The sequence below is a fragment of the Terrapene carolina genome, unplaced genomic scaffold (genome assembly GCF_002925995.2).
Source record: "Terrapene carolina triunguis isolate 2854851 unplaced genomic scaffold, T_m_triunguis-2.0 Scaffold247, whole genome shotgun sequence".
Taxonomy (NCBI): domain Eukaryota; kingdom Metazoa; phylum Chordata; order Testudines; family Emydidae; genus Terrapene; species Terrapene triunguis.
This window is the reverse complement of record NW_020664598.1, coordinates 7,644,929-7,664,806: the sequence shown is the minus strand read 5'-3', so window position 1 is coordinate 7,664,806 and position 19,878 is coordinate 7,644,929. Positions and strand designations below refer to the sequence as shown.

Genomic DNA, 19,878 nt, shown 5'->3' with positions numbered 1-19,878 from the left:
TTGTTTTACCCCTCTCTAATGTAGCACTAGATACTCATTATCCATAGAAATATCTGACTTAAAAAAATCCTATTTGGCTCTTTGCTTCAAAGATTCCTGGTGGCGGGGTGTTCCACAGGTTAACTATGCTTTCCCCCCAAAAAGCTTTTTCCTTATCAGTTTCAGATTTGCTGCTATTCAGTTTCACTGAACATACTTTCCTTCTTTTATTATATGAAGGACAATAAAAGCATCTTTTTACCTTTTCTATACCTCTTGTTTTATATACTGCTATCCTTTTTTCTTTTATGCTTCATTTTTAGGAATTTCTAATGTGAAATTCATCTCCCAACTTGCTACATGTTCACCTACCTTTGTCAGGTCCATTTGAAATTCTTACAGTTATCTTCTTGTGCTGACTAACCTAAACTTTGTATAGCTGTTCACTTAGTTACCTCTTTATCCTACTCCCCCTCCCCCTCCCATCTGTCTATTTTGTTGTTTCTTGTCTGACGTGTATAGTTTGAGCTCTTTGGGGCAGACATGATTGTCTTTATTTCATGTTTGTACCCATGCCTGGTACAATGGGACCCTGATTCTTTTGGGGGACTGATAGGTGCTACCATAATACAACAAATTATTTGTGAAACTTATTGCCTCACTGGTCACCTCCTTTTTCTGTTCATTAGTACATATATTTAAACAGGTAGTCCTGGCATTAAACCTCGTGGACCCTGCTACTAATCTTTTTGCCATGTTCAGAACTGTCCATTTATTATTTAGACTAGTTTTGTCTCCCTAGCCAGTTTCTAATACCTGGCAGTATGTTGCTTTTTATCCTATGTGACTCCGTAATTTCTTTACCAGCCTCTTATGAGGATTTTTTACAGAAGTTCTTGAAAGGCCAAACAAACTGTTTCAGCTGGTTCTCCTTTAGGCACTATTTAGTTGACGCATTCAAAGGATTCTGATAGCTTAGAAAGGCATAATTTTTATAGAAGGTAAGCTGATTAGTCTATCATACGTTCATCTGTTTGGTCTCTAATTCTGATTTTAATTATCACTTTAATCAGTTTGCCAGGTACTGAAAGATTTACTAGTCAGTAGTTCTCAATATCTGCCTTAGCATCTTCTATTTTTTTAAGCTATTTTTCAGTTCTCTCAGGGTAACTGCTCTTAAGGATTGCAATTTGTCACAACACTTTCATTAGCAATTCAGTCACTTTGCTCTTATGTTCGTTCAGAACTCTTGGATGTATAACATCTGGGCCTATTGACTTCTCTCTTAGTTTCTGTGTGTTGCAACACCTTCTCTGTGACTGTTTGAGTCTCTTATTACCTCATCTTTATTACCTGACAAGAGTAGTCTGAGGTACTTATCTCGTCAACATAGTCTGTAGTGAAGATTCATGCAAAGCAATAACTTCGTTTTTCTGCAGCGTCCTTGTGAGCTTCAGTTGCTTCCTACTGGCGTAGCATCTCACAAACTGCATTCCTCTGATATATATACTTCAACTATTGCGCTACAAATTCCTTTTAGCCCTAATTGCAGTTTTACATTTTATCCGCCATCGCTTATGCTCATTTCTATTGTCTTCCAGGTTTGGATTTCCACTTTCTGAAGGATACCTGTTTGGCTCAGATAATCTCTTGATCCTTGCCGTTTAGCCAACCATCCTGGCGGCTTATTTTTTCTTGCCTTCCTAGTTCCTTTTCTCTTTAAAGGTATGTATGTATTCTGAGACCTCTGCTTTAGTAGCCTCCATGATAAGTCTAAGGACTCTAATTTTACTTTCCAGTTTAGGGTTTTTCTTGACTAGATATTGCACTTCTGAAATTCAGTACTCATTATTGGTATGACGTTTGAGAGTATCTAACTTAATTATATAGCGATTGCTATTAGGGGGCTCAACTGTGGTTGAGACTTGAACAAAATCCTTACTTAAGACCGAGATGAGAGGTGTCTCCTCTTGTGTGTACTAGAACTAGCTGGTCCAAGAAGCAGTTGTTTAAGGCATAGAGAAGCAACTTGATGGGTCTCTGTGTGGATGTTTAAAATAGCCCATTATTACTGTTGCTGCCTCTCCCTAATCAGGAAACCAGTAATAGAACCCTAATGGTGTATTTTTATGATTTGGAATTTGTACCCATTCAAATTCTGCTGTATGTTCCCTATCACTTAAATTGTCTCTCTAGGGTCTAAAGAATCTCTTGGGTATAGTATGCTTTCCCGCACCTCTACCATTTAATCTGTTCTTCTATAATTTATAGCCAGGTATTGCAGTATCCTATTGGCTTCTTCACGACCCCCTTTTCTCCAACAACTCTAAGGCAATCCCTCCAAGGCAGGGTTGAGACATGCTAGTGAGGCGAGGAGGCTTACACTGTATCTGCTGACCCTGGTCTATGCTTAAAGACTTCATTTTCTAGGACTCTTCACCAGTATTGAAATTGGGGAGATGAATCTGAACCTGCAAACAGCCAGCGATAAAAATAGTCATGAATATGCTGTTTGCTTATTATCCCATACAGAAAAGAAGGTCCTTTTGAGGGAACTTTCATGTGCATGTGTTTTAAATTTTAAAATTGTTTCAGATTTTGCCAGAGATGATATAAAGTAGATGTGAATTTCTTTTTTAGGCAATAATGAATCAAACGGACAAAAATCAACAGGAAGTTCCTTCATACCTTAATGACGAACCACCAGAAGGTAGATACTAAGTTTCTGTAATCTTTTATTTGATAGTAAGAAAATGAGCTGAAGTGCAGTTCATTTCTGAAAAGAATGACTATGTGAGAATAATTTATCCTTACACACAAGGATCAAGCTAAGTACTCTAATTTTTGTTTTAATGACATTCTTTTACTGCTTCTAGCCCTGAAGAGCTAACACATTTAAGATTGAATGAGCTGAATTCTATTCTACCTGCACAACAACAGAATTGTTTACTAAGTAACAATTTATTGCCCAGTGCAAACCCATTGAAGGCAGTGAGATTGCACAAGTATTGAAAGGCATAGTTTTAAGACTGAGTTTGCATTATTGTAACTGAAAGCACAATTTGCCAGTTGAACCTTTATTACTAGTGTTAATATGTGAGATGGAAAGAGCTCGGTTTGACTTTCAGATCCCAGGCTGTATTTGAAGGGCTGGCAGTTTAAACAAAAAGATCTAGTTAAAATGCATCTGATTCAGGAATCATTGAGACAAACATTGAACCTGATGACCAGTTTTGGAATGTGTCTTCAGAATAGAACCACACTTACTTAAACTTGCTGGATTATATAAAAGCATCTTAGTCATCAGAAACTGAATTTAACCAAAATCAAATCTGTTCACTTTTTCTAATGAACTTTTTCTTCTGTTAGTGCTGCAGGGGAGAAATATGGCTATAGGCGAGTGAGCTGGATTCTCTTCTAGGTTAGAAGCAAGAAAGAGTCCTGTGGCACCTTATAGACTAACAGATGTATTGGAGCATAAGCTTTCTGACAAAGGGGTATTCACCCACGAAAGCTTATGCTCCAATACGTCTATTAGTCTATAAGGTGCCACAGGACTCTTTATTGCTTTTTACAGATCCAGACTAACACGGCTACCCGTCTGATACTTTTCTAGGTTGTGCATCATCAGAATTATTAACAGAGTTCTGTTTGCAGAATCCTGTCTAGCATGTAATCTCCTAAAACAAACACTCTTTCAGCAGCCAGGTTGTCACTCTTTTGCTGGGGGTGTGTTTTCCCCCCCCCCTCACAAACTGAGCATACTTGCTATGGAGATCACTGAGTGACAAACACCGAACCCAGGATCCCATGTTCTTTAGTCACACTTCAGAATATAATAGTACTTGAAAGCTATATTTGTGTGCAGTCTTTTTGTAGGTTGTTGCTAAGGCTGTAAGAAAACGGAGTGGCCTTGTGGCTTCGTGCAGGAGGTCTCAATGCCACTTACATTTGGCTCACCCACCCCTCTATCGTGAGTCAGTGGCAGAGGGAGACAAGGAGGAGGATGGGGTTGGCCCTGCTTGCTGGCTTGGTTTTGTGCCAAATGCCACTGCTGGCACTTGGCCCTGCTGGCACTATCCTCACATTTTTTGCCTAGGTGCAGTTCTCCCTCTGCTAGGTGGTGCAAGCTGGGCCCACCAAGCAGCAGTGGTTCTTCTGTGACCTTCAGGACTTTGTCTTTCATGGCTGCACAGTCTCGCCAAGGGATGAGCTTGGGGAGGCCCCAATAAGTGAGGCCAGGTAGGAGCTGGGGCTTGTGCCTACACAGGGCTGGGATAGGGGAGCTCCAGTGGTGCCAGTCCCCACCCCGCAGGACCTCCAAGGCTCTCTGAGGTGGGGCTGGCTCTGGGATACAGGGGCTTGTCCCCTCCACCCCCAACCTGGGGATTGGAGGAATGAGGGACAGGGTATCCAGCCCCTTTTAGAGGGTAAAGGACCCTGCTGCCAACTCAACACCTAGGCAGTTACAGAACAATAGTTCAAGTCCGACATACACCTCAAACTGCAACTTTAACAAACTGGCCACAACTTTTGGACCAAAAAAGTCACAATTTTCTTACAGCATTAGTTACGCATTTAAAATGAAATAAGTTGTTTACTATTTAGTAGTGCCTCCTAACTGTAGAGGAAGGGGGGGTCCAGTGGGTTAATATTGTCCTATTGGTAACAGTAGTGAGGGATAATCAGTACAAAATGCAAGGTTGGTGGGGGAAGTAAAGCAAATTGATTCCCTAGCACAGTGGTTCTCAACCTCTTCCATACTGCAAACCCATGTTACGGCAGCAAAGTCTTGAGACCTCATTCCTAGCTATAAGGAAAAGGAAGGTGGCCAGGATGTTCTGAGACCTGTTCACAATCCCCAGGCTGTCAAGCCTATGCTCTCGCATGTTGTACCCAAGTTTTAGTTTTTTTAAAGAGGTACAATAGAACCTCAGTTTCGAACACCTGGGGGAAAAACGTTATGGTGGTTCTTTCAAAAGTTTACAACTGAACATTAACTTAATACAGCTTTGAAACTTTACTATGCAAACAAAAAATGCTGCTTTTAGCTATCTTAATTTAAAGGAAACAAGCACAGAAACAGTTCCCTTACCTCGTCCAATCTATTTTTTAACTTTCCCTGTATTTTTTTTTAGTAGTTTACATTTAATATAGTACTGTACTGTATTTGAATTTTTTGGTGTCCCGTCGTCCTTTTTCCCCCCCTCCCCCTCTCCCCGGTTGCTTCCTGATTGCATACTTCTGGTTCTAAATGAGGTGTGTGTGATCGACCGGTCAGTTTGTAACTCTGGTGTTCTACTGGTACTGTTGTTTTTAAGTCCATAGAGAATGGGTTGTATTTAAATGTCTTGCTCAAATTGTGTACATAGGATAGCTCAAGTTAACTTTCAGTCTTTGTGGAAGACAAATAAGACAGCTGTGTTTTTTCTCAGCTTCCTACATTCATTATCTTGAGCAAGTCAGACAGATTCCCAACTTAGCAGTAGTATTTTGATCTTTCTCCAAAAATTCTTGAATTACTTAAGGTAAACTTATCTCTTCATCCCTTTGTATCATAAACTGATGTCTCTTAATCTGGCAACACTCTATTATAGCACATCATCTGAGTAGAGAGATGGGAGTGGGGGAGGGGAGAGGAAGAGAGAGAGGAGGGAATTAAGGCACTGCCAAAACTGGATAAGAGTGAAGGGGAAAGAATAGAAGATGAACTGACAGAACAGAGAGAGAGAGAGAAGGGGATAAAAACACTATGGAGGAGCTACTGCTCATTTGTTAACAAAAAGATGGCTGAGGAGGAGGATTGCAGAGAGGAATGCGATCTCTTTTCTCCCTCCCCCCCAAAAAAATGGAGTATGGAGGGGAAAGATGTTCAGACTGAATGCAAGTAAGAGAATAAACAGTTGCAGGTTTGTTTTTTTCTGTGTAACCTTGTATTTGGGTTGACAGAACTGGTCAGAGGGGAGAAAATGTATGAAATAGTAAATAAAAATCTTTCTGGTATTTTAGGGAATTTTTTTTTTAAATGTCTGACTTGAAAAAATGTCAATTTCAACTAGCTATAAACACCCCAATTAGTTGAGTAAAATATTTATTACGTATTGTTTCCCAATCAAATCAATTCAGTCTTAATCATGAAGGCATGATATTACTTACTCTCTCCTCTATTATTATGAAAGTGAAATCCATTGGATTCAGTGGACTTCTGTTTTATGATGTCAGATTCTCATTTGTATCTTAAATCTCAGTGGGCTACATTCTGGTGTTATTCTGTGAGAGTTACTATTGACTTCAGTAGGACTGTCTGTGAGGAAAGAAATTTCTTAACCTGTGCATGGGTGTCAGAATTGGACCCTAAACTAGTCTTCACATGGCAGACGTTAATTGGCGTGAGGGAGGAAATGGAATAGAACTCCTAAGCAGGGCAAAAGTTCTGAGGATGACTTTTCGGGTTTCCAGTGCAGACTTCATATTTTATGTGCTTAGTTATGCAACTTCTGTAATTAAATGTTTAAGTTGTCCTGAAGAACTTTTCTGGCCTTGCATGTCATATGGGGCCTTCATATCTGATACAATTCTAAAAATTCATCACTTTAAAGAGATAGCCAAACATGGATGCCTGCCAATTTCAGTCTTGGCATGAAGATCAATTCTCTAAGAATTTCTTGGCAGGCTTCTCTTTTGAGGAAAGGCTTAGTTCTAAGGTCACTTGACCAGTCTTTTGTAAAGTGATGGCATAAAGAGCTTCCAAATTCTACAGATGTGACACCTGGCTAGTCCCAGGAGGTTCAACCAAAAAAAACCACTTTTGTTCTTCGAGATGTGTTGTTCATGTCCATTCCAATCAGGTGTGTGTGTGCGCACGTGCACAATAGCTGGGAGATTTTCCCCCTAGCAGCATCCGTGGGGTTGGCCTGGGCGTTCCCTGGAGTTGCATCTTCATGACGCCCAATAAAGGGCCCAGCCGACCCACCACCCCCTCAGTTCCTTCTTGCTGGCTACTCCGATGGAGGGGTAGGAGGGTGGGTATTGGAATGGACATGAACAACGCATCTCGGAGAACAACAGTTGCGAGAAGGTGAGTAATCATTTTTCTTCTTCGAGTGCTTGTTCATGTCAATTCCAATCAAGTGACTCTCAAGCCCAAATTCAGGAGGCGAGGTTGGAGTTGTCCACTGATTGAAGCACTCTCTTCCAAAGGCCGCATCGTCTCTGGCCTGCTGGGTAATCGCATAGTGCGTGGTGTAAGCATGAATGGAGGACCAGGAACGCTGTTGATAAAGCCTGCGCCCTGGGGGAGTGTGCAGTGATTGGAGGTGCAGGAACCCCTGCCAGGCTGTAGCACTCACATGATCCATGACGAAATGCTTTACGACGACACAGTCAGACCTTTCATTCTGTCCGCCACTGCCACGAATAACTGGACTGATTTTCTGAATGGCTTCATTCTCTCAGTGTAGAAGGCTAGCGCCCTACGGACATCCAGTGAGTGAAGTCTCTGCTCCCTGCCACTAGAATGTGGCTTAGGGTCGAATACTAGGAGAAAGATGTCCTGGTTGATGTAAAACTGTGATACGGTCTTCGGTAGGAAAGCAGGATGAGGTCTGAGCTGAACCTTGTCCTTACAGAACATAGTGTAGGGAGGCTCTGATGTTAGGGCCTTAACCTCAGCCAGGAGGGTGTCTGAATTTATCACTACCATGATTGCGACCTTGTAAGAGAGGTAGAGCAGGGAGGGCAATGCCAGGGGTTCAAAGGGTGGTCCCATGAGTCTAAAGAGGACCAGGTTGAGGTCCCAAGCTGGGACAAGCTGCTGGACATGAGGGTATAGCCTGTCGAGACCTTTTAGAAACCGGCTGACCATCAGGTTAGCAAAGACAGAGCAGCCCTCCACGCCTGGGTGGAAGGCGGAGATGGCGGCCAAGTGAACCCTTATTGATGAGATTGAAAGCCCCTGCTGCTTCAGATGGAGGAGGTAGTCCAGAATAAGTGGCACTGAGGCCAGCGTTGGGAACAAATGGTGCTGTGCCGACCAGATTGAAAATCTCTTCCACTTGGCAAGGTAGGTAGCTCTTGTAGAGGGTTTCCTGCTGCCAAGGAGGACTTGTCTAACCTGATCTGAACAGGAAAGCTCCACTGGGTTCAACCATGCCATGAGTACAGAGACCCGAGGCTCGGATGTTGGAGACGACCATGATCATGTGTCAGAAGGTCCGGGAAGAGCTGCAGGGTGACTGGAGCTTCCACGGACATGTCTAGGAGAGATATATACCAGTGCTGGTGGGGCCAGGCTGGAGCTATCAGTGTGACCTGAGCTTGTTCCCTCCGGATCTTGAGGAGTACCTTGTGAACGAGCAGTATGGGCAGAAAGACGCATAGGAGACAACCTCCCCATGGGAGGAGGAACGCGTCCGCTCTGGAGCCTGGGCTATGATTTTGGAAGGAGCGGAACTGCTGGCAGTTCCTGTTGCATTGCGTAGCGAATAGGTCTATCTGGGGAAATCCCCACCTTTGGAAGATTGAATTCATGATGTCTGGGTGAAGGGACTACTCGTGGCTGTGAAAGGACCTGCTGAGGTGGTCTGCCAGCTCGTTCTATACCCGGGGAGGTCTGACACTTGTAGGTGTATTGAATGTTCTACACAGAGGGTCCCACAGCACGAGGGCTTCCTGGCACAGGGGAGAGGAGCGTGCACCCCTCTGTTTGTTGATATAGAACATTGCTGTGGTGTTGTCTGTCATAACCGATACACATTGTCCCGTTAAGTATGCCCGGAAGGTCTGGCACGCCTGGCACACCACTCTCAGCTCTCTGATGTTGATGTGGAGAGCCAGATCCGTCTGAGACCAGAGACCCTGAGTCCTGCGGTCTCCTAGATGTGCTCCCAAGTCTGATGCGTCTGTTACTAGCAAAAGAGATGGCTGTGGACTGGCAAAGGGGACTCCTGAGCGCACCTCCTGAGGGTCGAGCCACCACAGGAGGGAGTTGAGGACCGGGCGAGGCAGGGTCACAATCCTCTCCCAGCTATCCCGGGCTGGTCAATACACCGATGATAACCATGACTGGAGCAGTCGGAGCCTAGGTCTGGCATGATGCATCATGTAGGTACAGGCAGCCATGTGTCCTAGAAGCTTCAGGCAGTTTCTTGCTGTGGTAGTGGGAAACCGTCTGAGACCTCAAATGATACTGGCCAGGGTCTTAAACCTCGCTTCCAGCAGGTATGCCCTGGCTTGGGTCAAGTCCAGTACTGCCCCTGTAAACTCTATTCTCTGAACGGGGGGACAGAGTTGATTTTGTTTCATTTAGAAGGAGACCCAGATTGTTGAAGGTGGCCCTGATGAATTTGACTTGAGTTTCCACTTGGTGAAGACTCAAGGTGCTGCTGAACAGAAGGACGGTAAATTGGTAGTGGGTATTGTTCACCACAAACCTGAGGTACTTCCTGCGGGGCTGAGTGATCGCAATATGAAAGTAAGCATCCTTCTTCAAGTCGAGGGCGGCATACCAGTCTACTAGATCCAGTGAGGGGATGATGGAGGCCAAAGAGACCATGCGGAACTTGAGTTTCTTCATGAACATATTGAGTTCTCGCAGGTCCAGGATGCGCCTGAGGCTGCCTTTGGCTTTCGGTATTAGGAAATACCGGGAATAAAAGCCCTCGCCCCTGTGGTCCTGAAGAACCTTCTCCACTGCCCCTAAAGATAGGAGCGACTGCATCTCCTGGATAGAGTTGCTCTTGAGAAGGGTTCCTGAAGAGGGAAGGGGGGGTGGAAGGGCGGAAGGGCACAGAATTGGATAGAGTATCCCCTCTCTACCATGCGGAGCACCCAGTGGTCTGAGGTGATAGGGGCCATGCCCAGTAGAAAGGGGATAGTTGGGACAAGACGGTAAGGCAGGGTGGGATCCGGTCTTTGTGGTACACCGTCCTCAACCATGCCTTCAACAGGCTGGTTTGGGCCCTGAAGACAGCTTGGGTTGTCCCAAGCCTTGGCCAGAGGGTTGACGTGGCCTTCTCCTGCCAGTCCTGTTTCTCCTTCTGGACCCGCCCTGGCTGTTCTGGTGACCGAACCGCTGAGGAGGCTATGGACGGAAGTGTCTCTGCTATGTTGACGGTGTATAGAGGCCCAGGGACCTGAGGGTGACTCTGGAGTCTTTTAGGCTGTTTAGCCTCTTGTCCATTTTCTCCGAAAAAAGAGTCTCCCCCTCAAAAGACAGGCCTCGTATGGTCTGCTGGACCTCAAAGGGGAGACCAGAAACCTGGAGCCATGAGCCCCTTCTCATGGCTACTCCTGTGGCCATAACCCTGGTGTCAGCATCTGCCCCATCAAGTTCCACCTGCATGGACGCCCTGGAGATCAGTCTCCATTCCTCGACCAAAGCCGGAAATTCGGCATGGGAGTCCGAGGGGAGCAACTCCATGAATTTAGCCATCGCTGAGCAGGTATTGTAGGAGTACCTGCTGACGATGGCCTGCTGTTAGATATTCGGCGTTATAGTGTGTGTCCCCCCGTCCCCGTCCCCCCCCGGTTGAGTACACCTTTCGCCCAAATAGATCTAATTTTTAGCATCCCTATTCTTGGGGGAAGGGCCCTGAAAGCCTTGCCTCTCCCACTGGTTAGCAGCATCCACCACCGGAGAGTCTGGCTGGGGGTGGGAATATAGGTGTTCATAACCCCTGGAGGGCACAAAGTACTGGCGTTCGTTACGCTTGGTGGTGGGTGGCAGCGAGGCCGGGGTCTGCCACAAAGTCTTAGTCATGTCTGTAATTATCTTTTTAAACGGTAAGGCGATAACAGGAAGGGCCATAGGATCTGCACCATATACCACTTCCTCCGCCTTATTGTCCAGATCCTGGGTGACCCGGCGCAGCAACTGCTGCAGTACCCTGGAGTCCTCCAGAACTGGGGCTACGGAAGTGCCCGCCAGTGCCTCATCTGGCGAAGAGGAGGAGGAGGCCACCAGAGGAGGTGGTTGCTCTCTACCATCCCCACCCGAGGGATCTTGTGACCCGGGGGGACTGGGGTCAGTTGGCCCGGTGCCGCGAAGGGCGCGGGTATTGGTGCCGATGTTGGTTCCCGTGCCGGTGCCGGTGTAGACACCTGGTATAGCATTTGCACCAGGGTATTCATCGACATCGTCGCAGCCAGTGTTGATGACGATGCCAGTGCTGTCGTTGGTGCCAAAGGTGCAGCCAGCACCGTAGCAGCAGTCTGAGCCGCTGACGCCTCCAGTGCCGAAGGCGTTGTCGAGGGCGGCGCTCTGGTCAGTGCCGATGATGGTGCCGCAGCCGACCGTCTTGACGCTGGCGGTAATGGCTTGGTTGCTGGTCATGGCGGAACGAACGTTGCAGATGCCACTGATGCAGCTCCTGAGCAGGATCCTTAGCTCTGACCCTGGTCTTGATGGAAAGCCTGCGGAGTCCAAAAGGGCCACTGAGCCGGGTTCTGCCGTTGTGAGGGCCACTGCATCGGGCGGGACCCTCTATGGTGTCTTGAGCTGGACTTTCTGCTCCTACTATAATCAGAGCGGTACGAGTCTGACTCTGTTTCAGAATAGGACGCTCAGGGCAGTGCTGCACCTCTCGTTGTAGAGCGTCGGGAGCCTGGGGACCGACTGCGCTCCCTGGATGGAGGCACTGGTGGTGGGGGGTGCCGAGGTGATGGGGATCAATGTGACATCATCACCGGCTTTCCCTATGACTGAATGGGTTGCTGGGATGGAGCCTGTGGTGCTGGCGCATCTTCCTGCCGTGGGGACGAGAACGGCGCCGTGAGTCTCAGCAGGTGCTGCGCCGCCTCAAAAGCCTCTGGTGAGGGGTTCGGCAAGTGTGATGGGCCCAGACTCAACTGCCTCACTTCGGCAGGAATCGACGTAGCCCCATTCTGAGCCTCGGAGCCGTGGCCTGACTGAGGTGCCACTGATGGCTGGTCCCTTCCGGCTGATCTTGCCGAGGGGGATCGGCCTCTTTCCGTCCTCTTCTTCTTCTGTGCCGGCAATTGGGACCGGTGCCGAAGGCTGGAGTGCCCCTGAGAGACTCCATGACAGTGCTGAGCCTCATTGGCAATGTCTTTCTTCGACATTGGATCTCTTGAAGACGGCGCTGGAGCGCTCTCCTCTGAAGAAGACGTACTGGGTGTGGGATCCCCGGTGCCTGGGTCCCACTGAGGTCAGAGAGCTGCCTCCATGAGGAGGATTTTAAGTTGCTGCTCCCTCTCTTTAAGAGTTCAGTCAGAATTCCCGACAGATCTTGCAGCCGGCTTTTTGTTGACCCTCATCCAGACACCATAAACAGGAGGTGTGAGGGGATCACTTTTAGGCATGCGCTTCGTGCAGTCCTGGCAAGTCTTGAAGCCCAGGGATTGCGGCATGCCCCAGTGACAAATAACGAGGGGGGGAATCCCCCGGTAACTGTGAACTCGCTACACTATACTAACCGCCTAGAACTAACTGTCTACAGCAAAATCCAAAAGTACTGCTATGCTGCTTGCCGAAGCAAGAGCAAGGGGAAGTTCCAGCTACTGTCACTGGCGGTAAGAAGGAACTGAGGGGGTGGCGGGTCGGCAGGGCCCTTTATTGGGCACTATGAAGGCACCACTCAGGGGCACCCAGGCCGACCCAACAGATGCTGCTAGGGGAAAAATTTTCCGGCTACTGTGCACGTGCATGCGCACACCTGATTGGAATTGACATGAGCAAGCCCTCGAAGAAGAAAGGTTGGTTATGAGGTTTCTGGGTGAAAAGTACTACAGAATTGCAAAGTATTTTTTGTGTAGAGCAGTGTTGGTTCTAATGTGTCTAGTACTCTCTGCAAACTGGAAAATATAAATACCCTTTGCAGGCTGCAGTCATTTTACGCCAGCCCTCACTGTAAGTCGTTGTTCTGTAGGCAGCTGATTGTTCTGCATGATTGGTAGAGCCAACATCTTGAACAGGTGCTATGTGCTTATACGTTTTCTGCTTAAATAAACAGAACATTCTTAAACTAATTCTTTCTTCATTGCAGTGATCAGAAACAAGAGGCCAGTTAGCGAACAGTAAGCTTCAGGGAACAGATCTAGAAAATACCAGTAGCCAGGGCTGCCTAGAGGATTCAGGGGGCCTGGGGCAAAGCGGGGGAGCGGACATAAAAAAAGGCACCACCAGCTGCGACACTTGTACTCACCGGGCGTTGCTCCAAGTCTGCGGAGGCAGCAGGTCCTTCAGTCGCTCTGCGTCTTCGGCAGTACTGAAGGACCCGCTGCCGAAGACCTGGAGCGACTGAAGGGCCCGCCGCCAAAGACCCGGACTGTCGCCGGGTGAGTAGCCAGGGAAGGGATTCTCGGCCAGGGCTCGTGGGGCCCCTGCAGGGCCCGGGGCAAATTGCCCCACTTGCCCCCCCTCTGGGCGGCCCTGCCAGTAGCTGCGAGGAATATTATTAGTCCTGGCTGCATATCTAACATACAGCACAGGAAGAAATGAAATAATGTTGTTTCCACTGTTAAAACTACATGGTTGTACTAACAATCATACTCAAGTGAAATTATCCATAGGCTTTTGACTAAGAATTTGCTATCTAAAGCACCTTGAGGAAAGTGGGATACCAACTTCCTTGCTGTTCCTTTTTCGACAAATATATTTAATAGTATCTTTCTGGGTTGTTGTGACTGGGACTGTTATGGCCCTTCCTTCTAATGTCAATCTCTATTAGAGTTATGAGTCAATAGCAAATTTCAATAACTAGCTTCAGTGTGGCAAACTCCCTTTTCCTACTCACTCTAAACACATTAATGTTATTGAGAAGGAGAGTTAGTCAAGCTACCTTTTTGACTGACCTTGTAACAAGATCTAGAACTCCTCCTGTCATAAGAATCGTTTGTTACTGTAGGATACCAACAGACTGCAATCGAAATATAGATTTTTTTTTTTAACCGCCCAGAACTAGACAAACCGTTCTTTCAATCTGTGAAACTTCAAGCGTCTTGTATATTGAAAAAAGATTTAGTATTAAATATGCCACATAATATCCTTGTATTAAGCAATTCTGAACCTTGGCTATCTCCTGGATAGATTGACCAGGGTCTGAGATGTTGAGTCTTAATCAAAATGTGCTGATAAGGGCTCCCTTTGCCTTGTGACTCATTGGTGGTTTTTTTGTTGTTGGTTTTTAAAGTTTAATTTGTCCCTCTTTACTTCTTGTAAACTTCTTACAACTGTGAGTGAATCTCCCACCCTGCTAGAAAGGTTAATGCAAGCTGGCAGCATTTTAATGCCCAAATAGGGGCTACCATGTCCTCTACTCTTTTCTTTTACCCCTGTTGTTTCCAATACTGAGATGGCACCTCTTGTCTGAAGTATTCTAGGGACATTTATAATGGATATAGAAACTTACATCTCTAAGGCTGTGTACACAAGAGACCGTACAGTGACACAGCTGTACAGATACAGCTGCGCCGCTTTAAGATCTCTCATGTAGCTGCTCTGAGCTCTCCCATCAACATAATAAAACTCCCCCAATGAGCAGCGGTAGCAGCTCTCCCGTTGATATAGTGCTGTGTACACTACCACTTATGCCAGGGTGTTTTTTCACACCCTTGAGCGACATAAATTTTGCTGACATAAGTGTAATCTAGACATGGCCTAATTCACTGGTTTGACTCTGGCCCAGGTCAGTACTGATCTGAAAGCATTATCATTGACTATTTTGTGCCATATGTGAAATGAGTTGTAGATCTCCGTTCATTTCCTAGTGCATAGATGTCCACATCACAAAACTCATCACTGCAAACTGACTTCTACTGGCAGTGAGGCCTTGAAAACTGAACTATATTCTAACAACTGTTCCAAGTCAGGGCTGAGTCCTGTTGTTGGAGCAGTCTGTGAGTGACTGCATGCCTGGGGAGATAATATTTGAGATGCTTACTGTTCTTCCTGCCCTACTCCTCATTCACTTGTTTTCCTGCATGTGCTCTCTATTTCCTTGATTGTTTGTTCCCAGTCATTTCTGCCCTACTTACTGTTTATCTCCTCTTTGCATCTCTTTTCTTTGGTTCCACCCACCACCATTCACTTGCTCGCTTCTCCTCTGTGTGTTGCTTATTTCCTACACAGTTAAACTTCTTTCTTCAGATACCTATCATCATAAGAGTTATGTAGCTCCTGAACTACTTCATTACTATGGCCCTTTGTTCGTGCCCTGCTATCTCTGAAACATCTTTCAGAGAAAGAAGAGCAATAGACTTGGTGAGGACTGAGCACTGTGGGAGGTAAACAAACATTGGCACTGTAGAATGCTGCATTGGAACACTCTTCGTTTTACTGTGGTATTAATGGAGTAAATTTTAGACACTGAAAATACCATGTAAACAAATGCTCTAGGTGCCTCTCTGTATGGTGAGACTAGGCTATTTGTCAGGTGTATGGGTGGAAACTTTTCTACCCCAGCATCTAATAGTGTCGAAAATTACAAACTGCTTAAAAAGTACTCTGTTTATAGAAGATAAAATACTTCTATAGTTAAGGTTGTGTTAGCATTTCTACTGTAAGTTTACTCTGTCTTTCTCTCTTCATCTTGAAGCTTATATTTAGAAACTTGGAATACTAAAATGTGGGAGGATAATGAGGATGGATTTCCAATTTTAAGCTTATAGAAAAGCAATCTAGTTTAGGATGTTTTCCTATAACTCTAAAACTTCCTCTTAGTTTGAGAATATTTAGTCGTACCATAAGTATAGAATATGGGCTTACTATAGAACATCTAAACCATGTAAGGAGCTTTTATAAAACACATGGTTCTTTGTTTGTACAGTGCCTAGTACCAGTGGTGCTGGGGGTGCTGCCACACCCCCTGGTTTGAAGTAGTAGTAACAAACACCAAATACATGGTTTCATCCTCAGCACCCCCACTATAAAAAATTGTTCCAGCACCCCGACTAGTACAATGGGGTCCTGTTCCATAACTGGGACTTGTAGGTGCTTCGATAATACTAACAAAAAATAATGCTCCCCAGAGCTTATAATTAAAATTTACACATAATGCCAGGAAATAAAAAACGAGGGATGCATAGGGTGACATACAGCAAGACCTTTTGGTTTGAGTTTTTCTTGTGTATTTTAACTGGTGGGTTTTCTGTTGGAAGTCTTTAGTTGCAGTTCTTAGTGACTTTTGGGATAGGGGGCACTTCAGGGCACCTGTGCACTTTCTTAAAATGTCTTTAAGGTATGTTGAATTCCCCCAAATGTAGAATAAGGGCCCAGTGTAGGCCAACTGGATGTGTGCGCATGGTGGTAGGGAGGAGGTGGGTGGATCAAAGAACCGACCTGGATGTCTGTCCGTCCTTCCTTCCTTCCACCACCCAAACAAAACAAAACAAAAATTAGAGAGGAAAAAGAAACCAAACAGCCCTTTTTCAGGCTGGGATATCCTCCCCGCAACCCCTTCCCAACATAACCTTAGTTCTGCTTCCCTTAGGCCCAGTAGATATCATGCTCTGGTACTGAATTTAAATTCTGTCACTTGGGGAGACAGCCCTACAGCAAAAAAGTGAATTTTTCAGTAGCCAAAGCCCGGCAGAGAGGTACATGGAAGTAGTGAGGTCTTCAGAGGCTGAGGTGGAACTGACACCTGGGGCAGGGGATTGGGAAGGGAAAGAGACGGGGATTAGCTGAAGGGTTCTGTGGGGAGCCTCAGTCTGGGTACCCTTCGAAGCTGATCTAAACTTGGAAGACTCACTGTCCGTTAATCTGTGTTGTGAAAAAATGGCACTTCTAGGCTTCGCTCCATTTATCTCACCTTTCAATAAGAACGAACCCTGTGAACACTGGCGCTTTCCAGGCAGCCAGCCAAGAGTCTGTACGATACACATCTTACAATATGTAAAAGGAGCAATACTGATGAATAAACTGTGTTCTTTTAAACTTCTTAATCGCAACATTACTGACTCAAATGTTTACACTTTGTCCTTCAGGTTCATTGAAAGATCATCCACAGCAGCAGCCTGGCATGCTTTCTCGTGTGACTGGTGGCATCTTCAGTGTAACAAAGGGAGCTGTTGGTGCCACGATCGGTGGTGTAGCCTGGATTGGAGGAAAAAGTTTGGAAGTGACCAAAACAGCTGTTACAGCAGTGCCTTCCATGGGAGTGAGTCTGGTTAAAGGAAGCGTTTCTGCTGTGGCTGGGGGCATTACAGCTGTAGGATCTGCTGTCACAAGTAAAGTGCCTTTAACAGGGAAGAAAAAGGATAAGTCTGACTAAAGGACTGAGACCTAGTTGATTTCCATAATACTGTGTCGGTGGCATTGGAATCTGCTAAGATTTGGACTACAACAAAGCCACATGTCTTAGACACTTATCTTCTACAGAGCTGTGGGAAAACTTTTGCTTTCTTCTGAAGGGACAGAAGAAGCTGACAGCACAGTGTGTGAAGGTTCAATTATAACCTAGATTCAAGCGTTATATCTGGTGAAATGTTACACTTGATAAATGTAGAACCAAGTACATGTATATGAAGGGATAATACATGTTTGAATATTCATTTACTGTAAATCTTTTGCAGTATGGGACTAAGATGTGAAAGTAAAAAATTAGTTGGCAATCTTTGCAGTACTAAATGTATGATGTGCCAGCTACCATTCTTAGTGGTTTCTGCATCCTCTTGATAAGGAATCCTTGAACTATGTAAAGGCATCTTCTGATGTGCCTGATAATTTCATATATTTTTTGCTTTTGGAAACTGTATTTTTATACAGATTATAAACTCTGTCGGTGCATTCTGTTAGTGATGGCTGGCAAGAGACAGAACTGGAGATGTTCAGAAGTGGAGATGGGGGTGGGGGGAGAAGTATGCGTAAAATGGTTTGTGATAGAAGGCATCTTAAAAGTTTTATGTTTGCGGTATACTGATTTTAATAATTCATGCCTTATGGTTGAAAAACTATTTTTCATTTAGTGAAGCTGTGTAAAGAATGTTTTCTAATGTCCATTTCAACACAGTTCATAGAACAAGCTTTAGACACTTTTTTTATATGTGTTGATATCTGAAACTTAGCCATCTTTTACTAAAGACAATACTGCTAAATCTCAGGTGTATTTTAAAGGTATCACTCTATCACCTGCAAATGAAAGCTTACTACTTGTGACTTTTTAGCTAGAAAACAATAGAAGGGAAATGGCTTAGTTTCAATTAAACCGAGGTTCATGATCCATATGGCAATGGATGGCAACCTGTAGTTATCTTGAGAGAAATTCCTTTGCTGTGAAGTTGGAAACCACTGAAGAGTGATCTAATTAAAGAAAAGCCGCTGTCTAACTGCATGCCATACCAGTTTAGTTTGTTGCTTTAACCATTCACCATCTCTTATAACCAAGATATAAAGATTTTTTTCACTACATTTATATCTCAAGTACATTTTTACTTAAAACACAGCACTGTACTATTTAAACAAATAAACAAGACTGACAGAATGTTTAAAGCAGGAGAAATGTCATCTCAATGAATTGCATAGGGACAGATTTCCAACCTTGACACTCCTTTGAATGGCTGCATTCTCATACATCTTCAAGGATGTGCATGGGCAGGATCTAAATGCATGACATGACACAGGCTCAGTTAGTCAAGATCATCTGACTCTGCAGCTAAAAATAACCTTTTGACAGCCTGTAAAAGATGGCGGAAGTTTTATGTGAATATTCTGTATGCAGTATTTCCTAAAAACGTATGTCCCTGCAGAGAATTTCTAAACACGTGAGCTTACTTTTAAGTGGCTATAGTTGTACAAGGAAGATATAAATGTGTTTTTGTAGAAATTAAAGGTCAAAAGGTATCACTTGTCTAAAATTTTTATTCCTGTTTAACTGATGTTGATATGGTAAACTATTTGATATAAATTAGTCAGCTAGTATGTCTGAACTATTGGTATTTCAGCTGTGATCTGAAGCAACTTTCTTCATTAGACATCATTACTGTTAAACTGTCAGATAAATATATAGTTTCTAGCTACTCTGTAGAAGTGGAAATGAAATCTTAAAGTATGTAATTTTTTTTTTAAAAGATTCCAAGTAAAGAAATTATTTACTCATCTTGTTTGAGTAAAGCATCTTGCATTGCTATGCTAATCTGTCATATACCATTTTTGGGGATTGAAGAAGTCCATGTAGTAAATGTAAGTTTATCATCTGATAGTTCAGAGCCCTTGACACAGAGTGGTATGACAATCAACTATACAAAGATTCACAAATATTACTACATTCACCGTTCAACAAAACCCTTACTAATAATCTTTATGGAAACTCTGGGCATTTTAGAGTGTTAAATTTAAAACACAAACTCCTTACCCTTTTTGATAAGCGATTTAAATGTTTTTTTAATAACAGACACTATGAAACTTGCAGCAAACTAAGTGTAGTCTGAGAAGTTTCTTGCTATAATCTATACAACTCTACCACCATCTTGCAGCATGTGTTAGGAGCAAAATGTATTATTCAGTTATTCTGAATTCTTGTAACTAAATGCTTTAAAGTAGTATAGGGTTTCAGTTTAGAGCTTGGTCCTATGCTGTCTGCATATTTTTATTTTCCACTTAATGTATGACTGTGACCCTTTTTTCAAAACTGTTCTAATTCTGTCCTGCTTGGAACTTGTGAAACATTAAATTGTTGCAGTTTGACTTCTTCTGACAGCTTCCTTTCTAGATGTGGGGAAGGTAAAACTACAGAGGAGATGATTCTACCTATGAGTTGAATAACTTGGTGGGGTGGGAGGTCTCCATATTACATTATTGCACCCAAAAGTGTCATTGATTAAAATAGTGCTTTAAAGATCCCAGCCAAGACAGCAGCTCCATTGTGCTTTCAGATAGGATGCACCAAGGACTTTCTTACTGTTTAGACAAGAAAAATAGTGGAAGAAAGAACATATTCCTAT

General features: G+C 44.4%; 1 protein-coding gene across 4 annotated transcripts in view; it reads left to right on the top strand.

The window, feature by feature from the left end:
• The window catches only part of TMEM263 (transmembrane protein 263), a 33,073-nt gene extending 13,452 nt beyond the window's left edge, over positions 1-19,621 (top strand). For all 4 annotated transcript variants that reach the window (XM_024212953.2, XM_024212954.3, XM_024212956.2 and 1 more), the window contains 3 exons: positions 1,581-1,704; positions 2,620-2,689; positions 16,924-19,621. In XM_024212953.2, coding sequence (XP_024068721.2) covers positions 2,626-2,689; positions 16,924-17,210 — 351 coding nt within the window. In that variant the 5' untranslated portion in view covers positions 1,581-1,704; positions 2,620-2,625 and the 3' untranslated portion in view covers positions 17,211-19,621. The remainder of the gene's footprint in view (positions 1-1,580; positions 1,705-2,619; positions 2,690-16,923) is intronic.
• Positions 19,622-19,878: the final 257 nt, after the last annotated feature.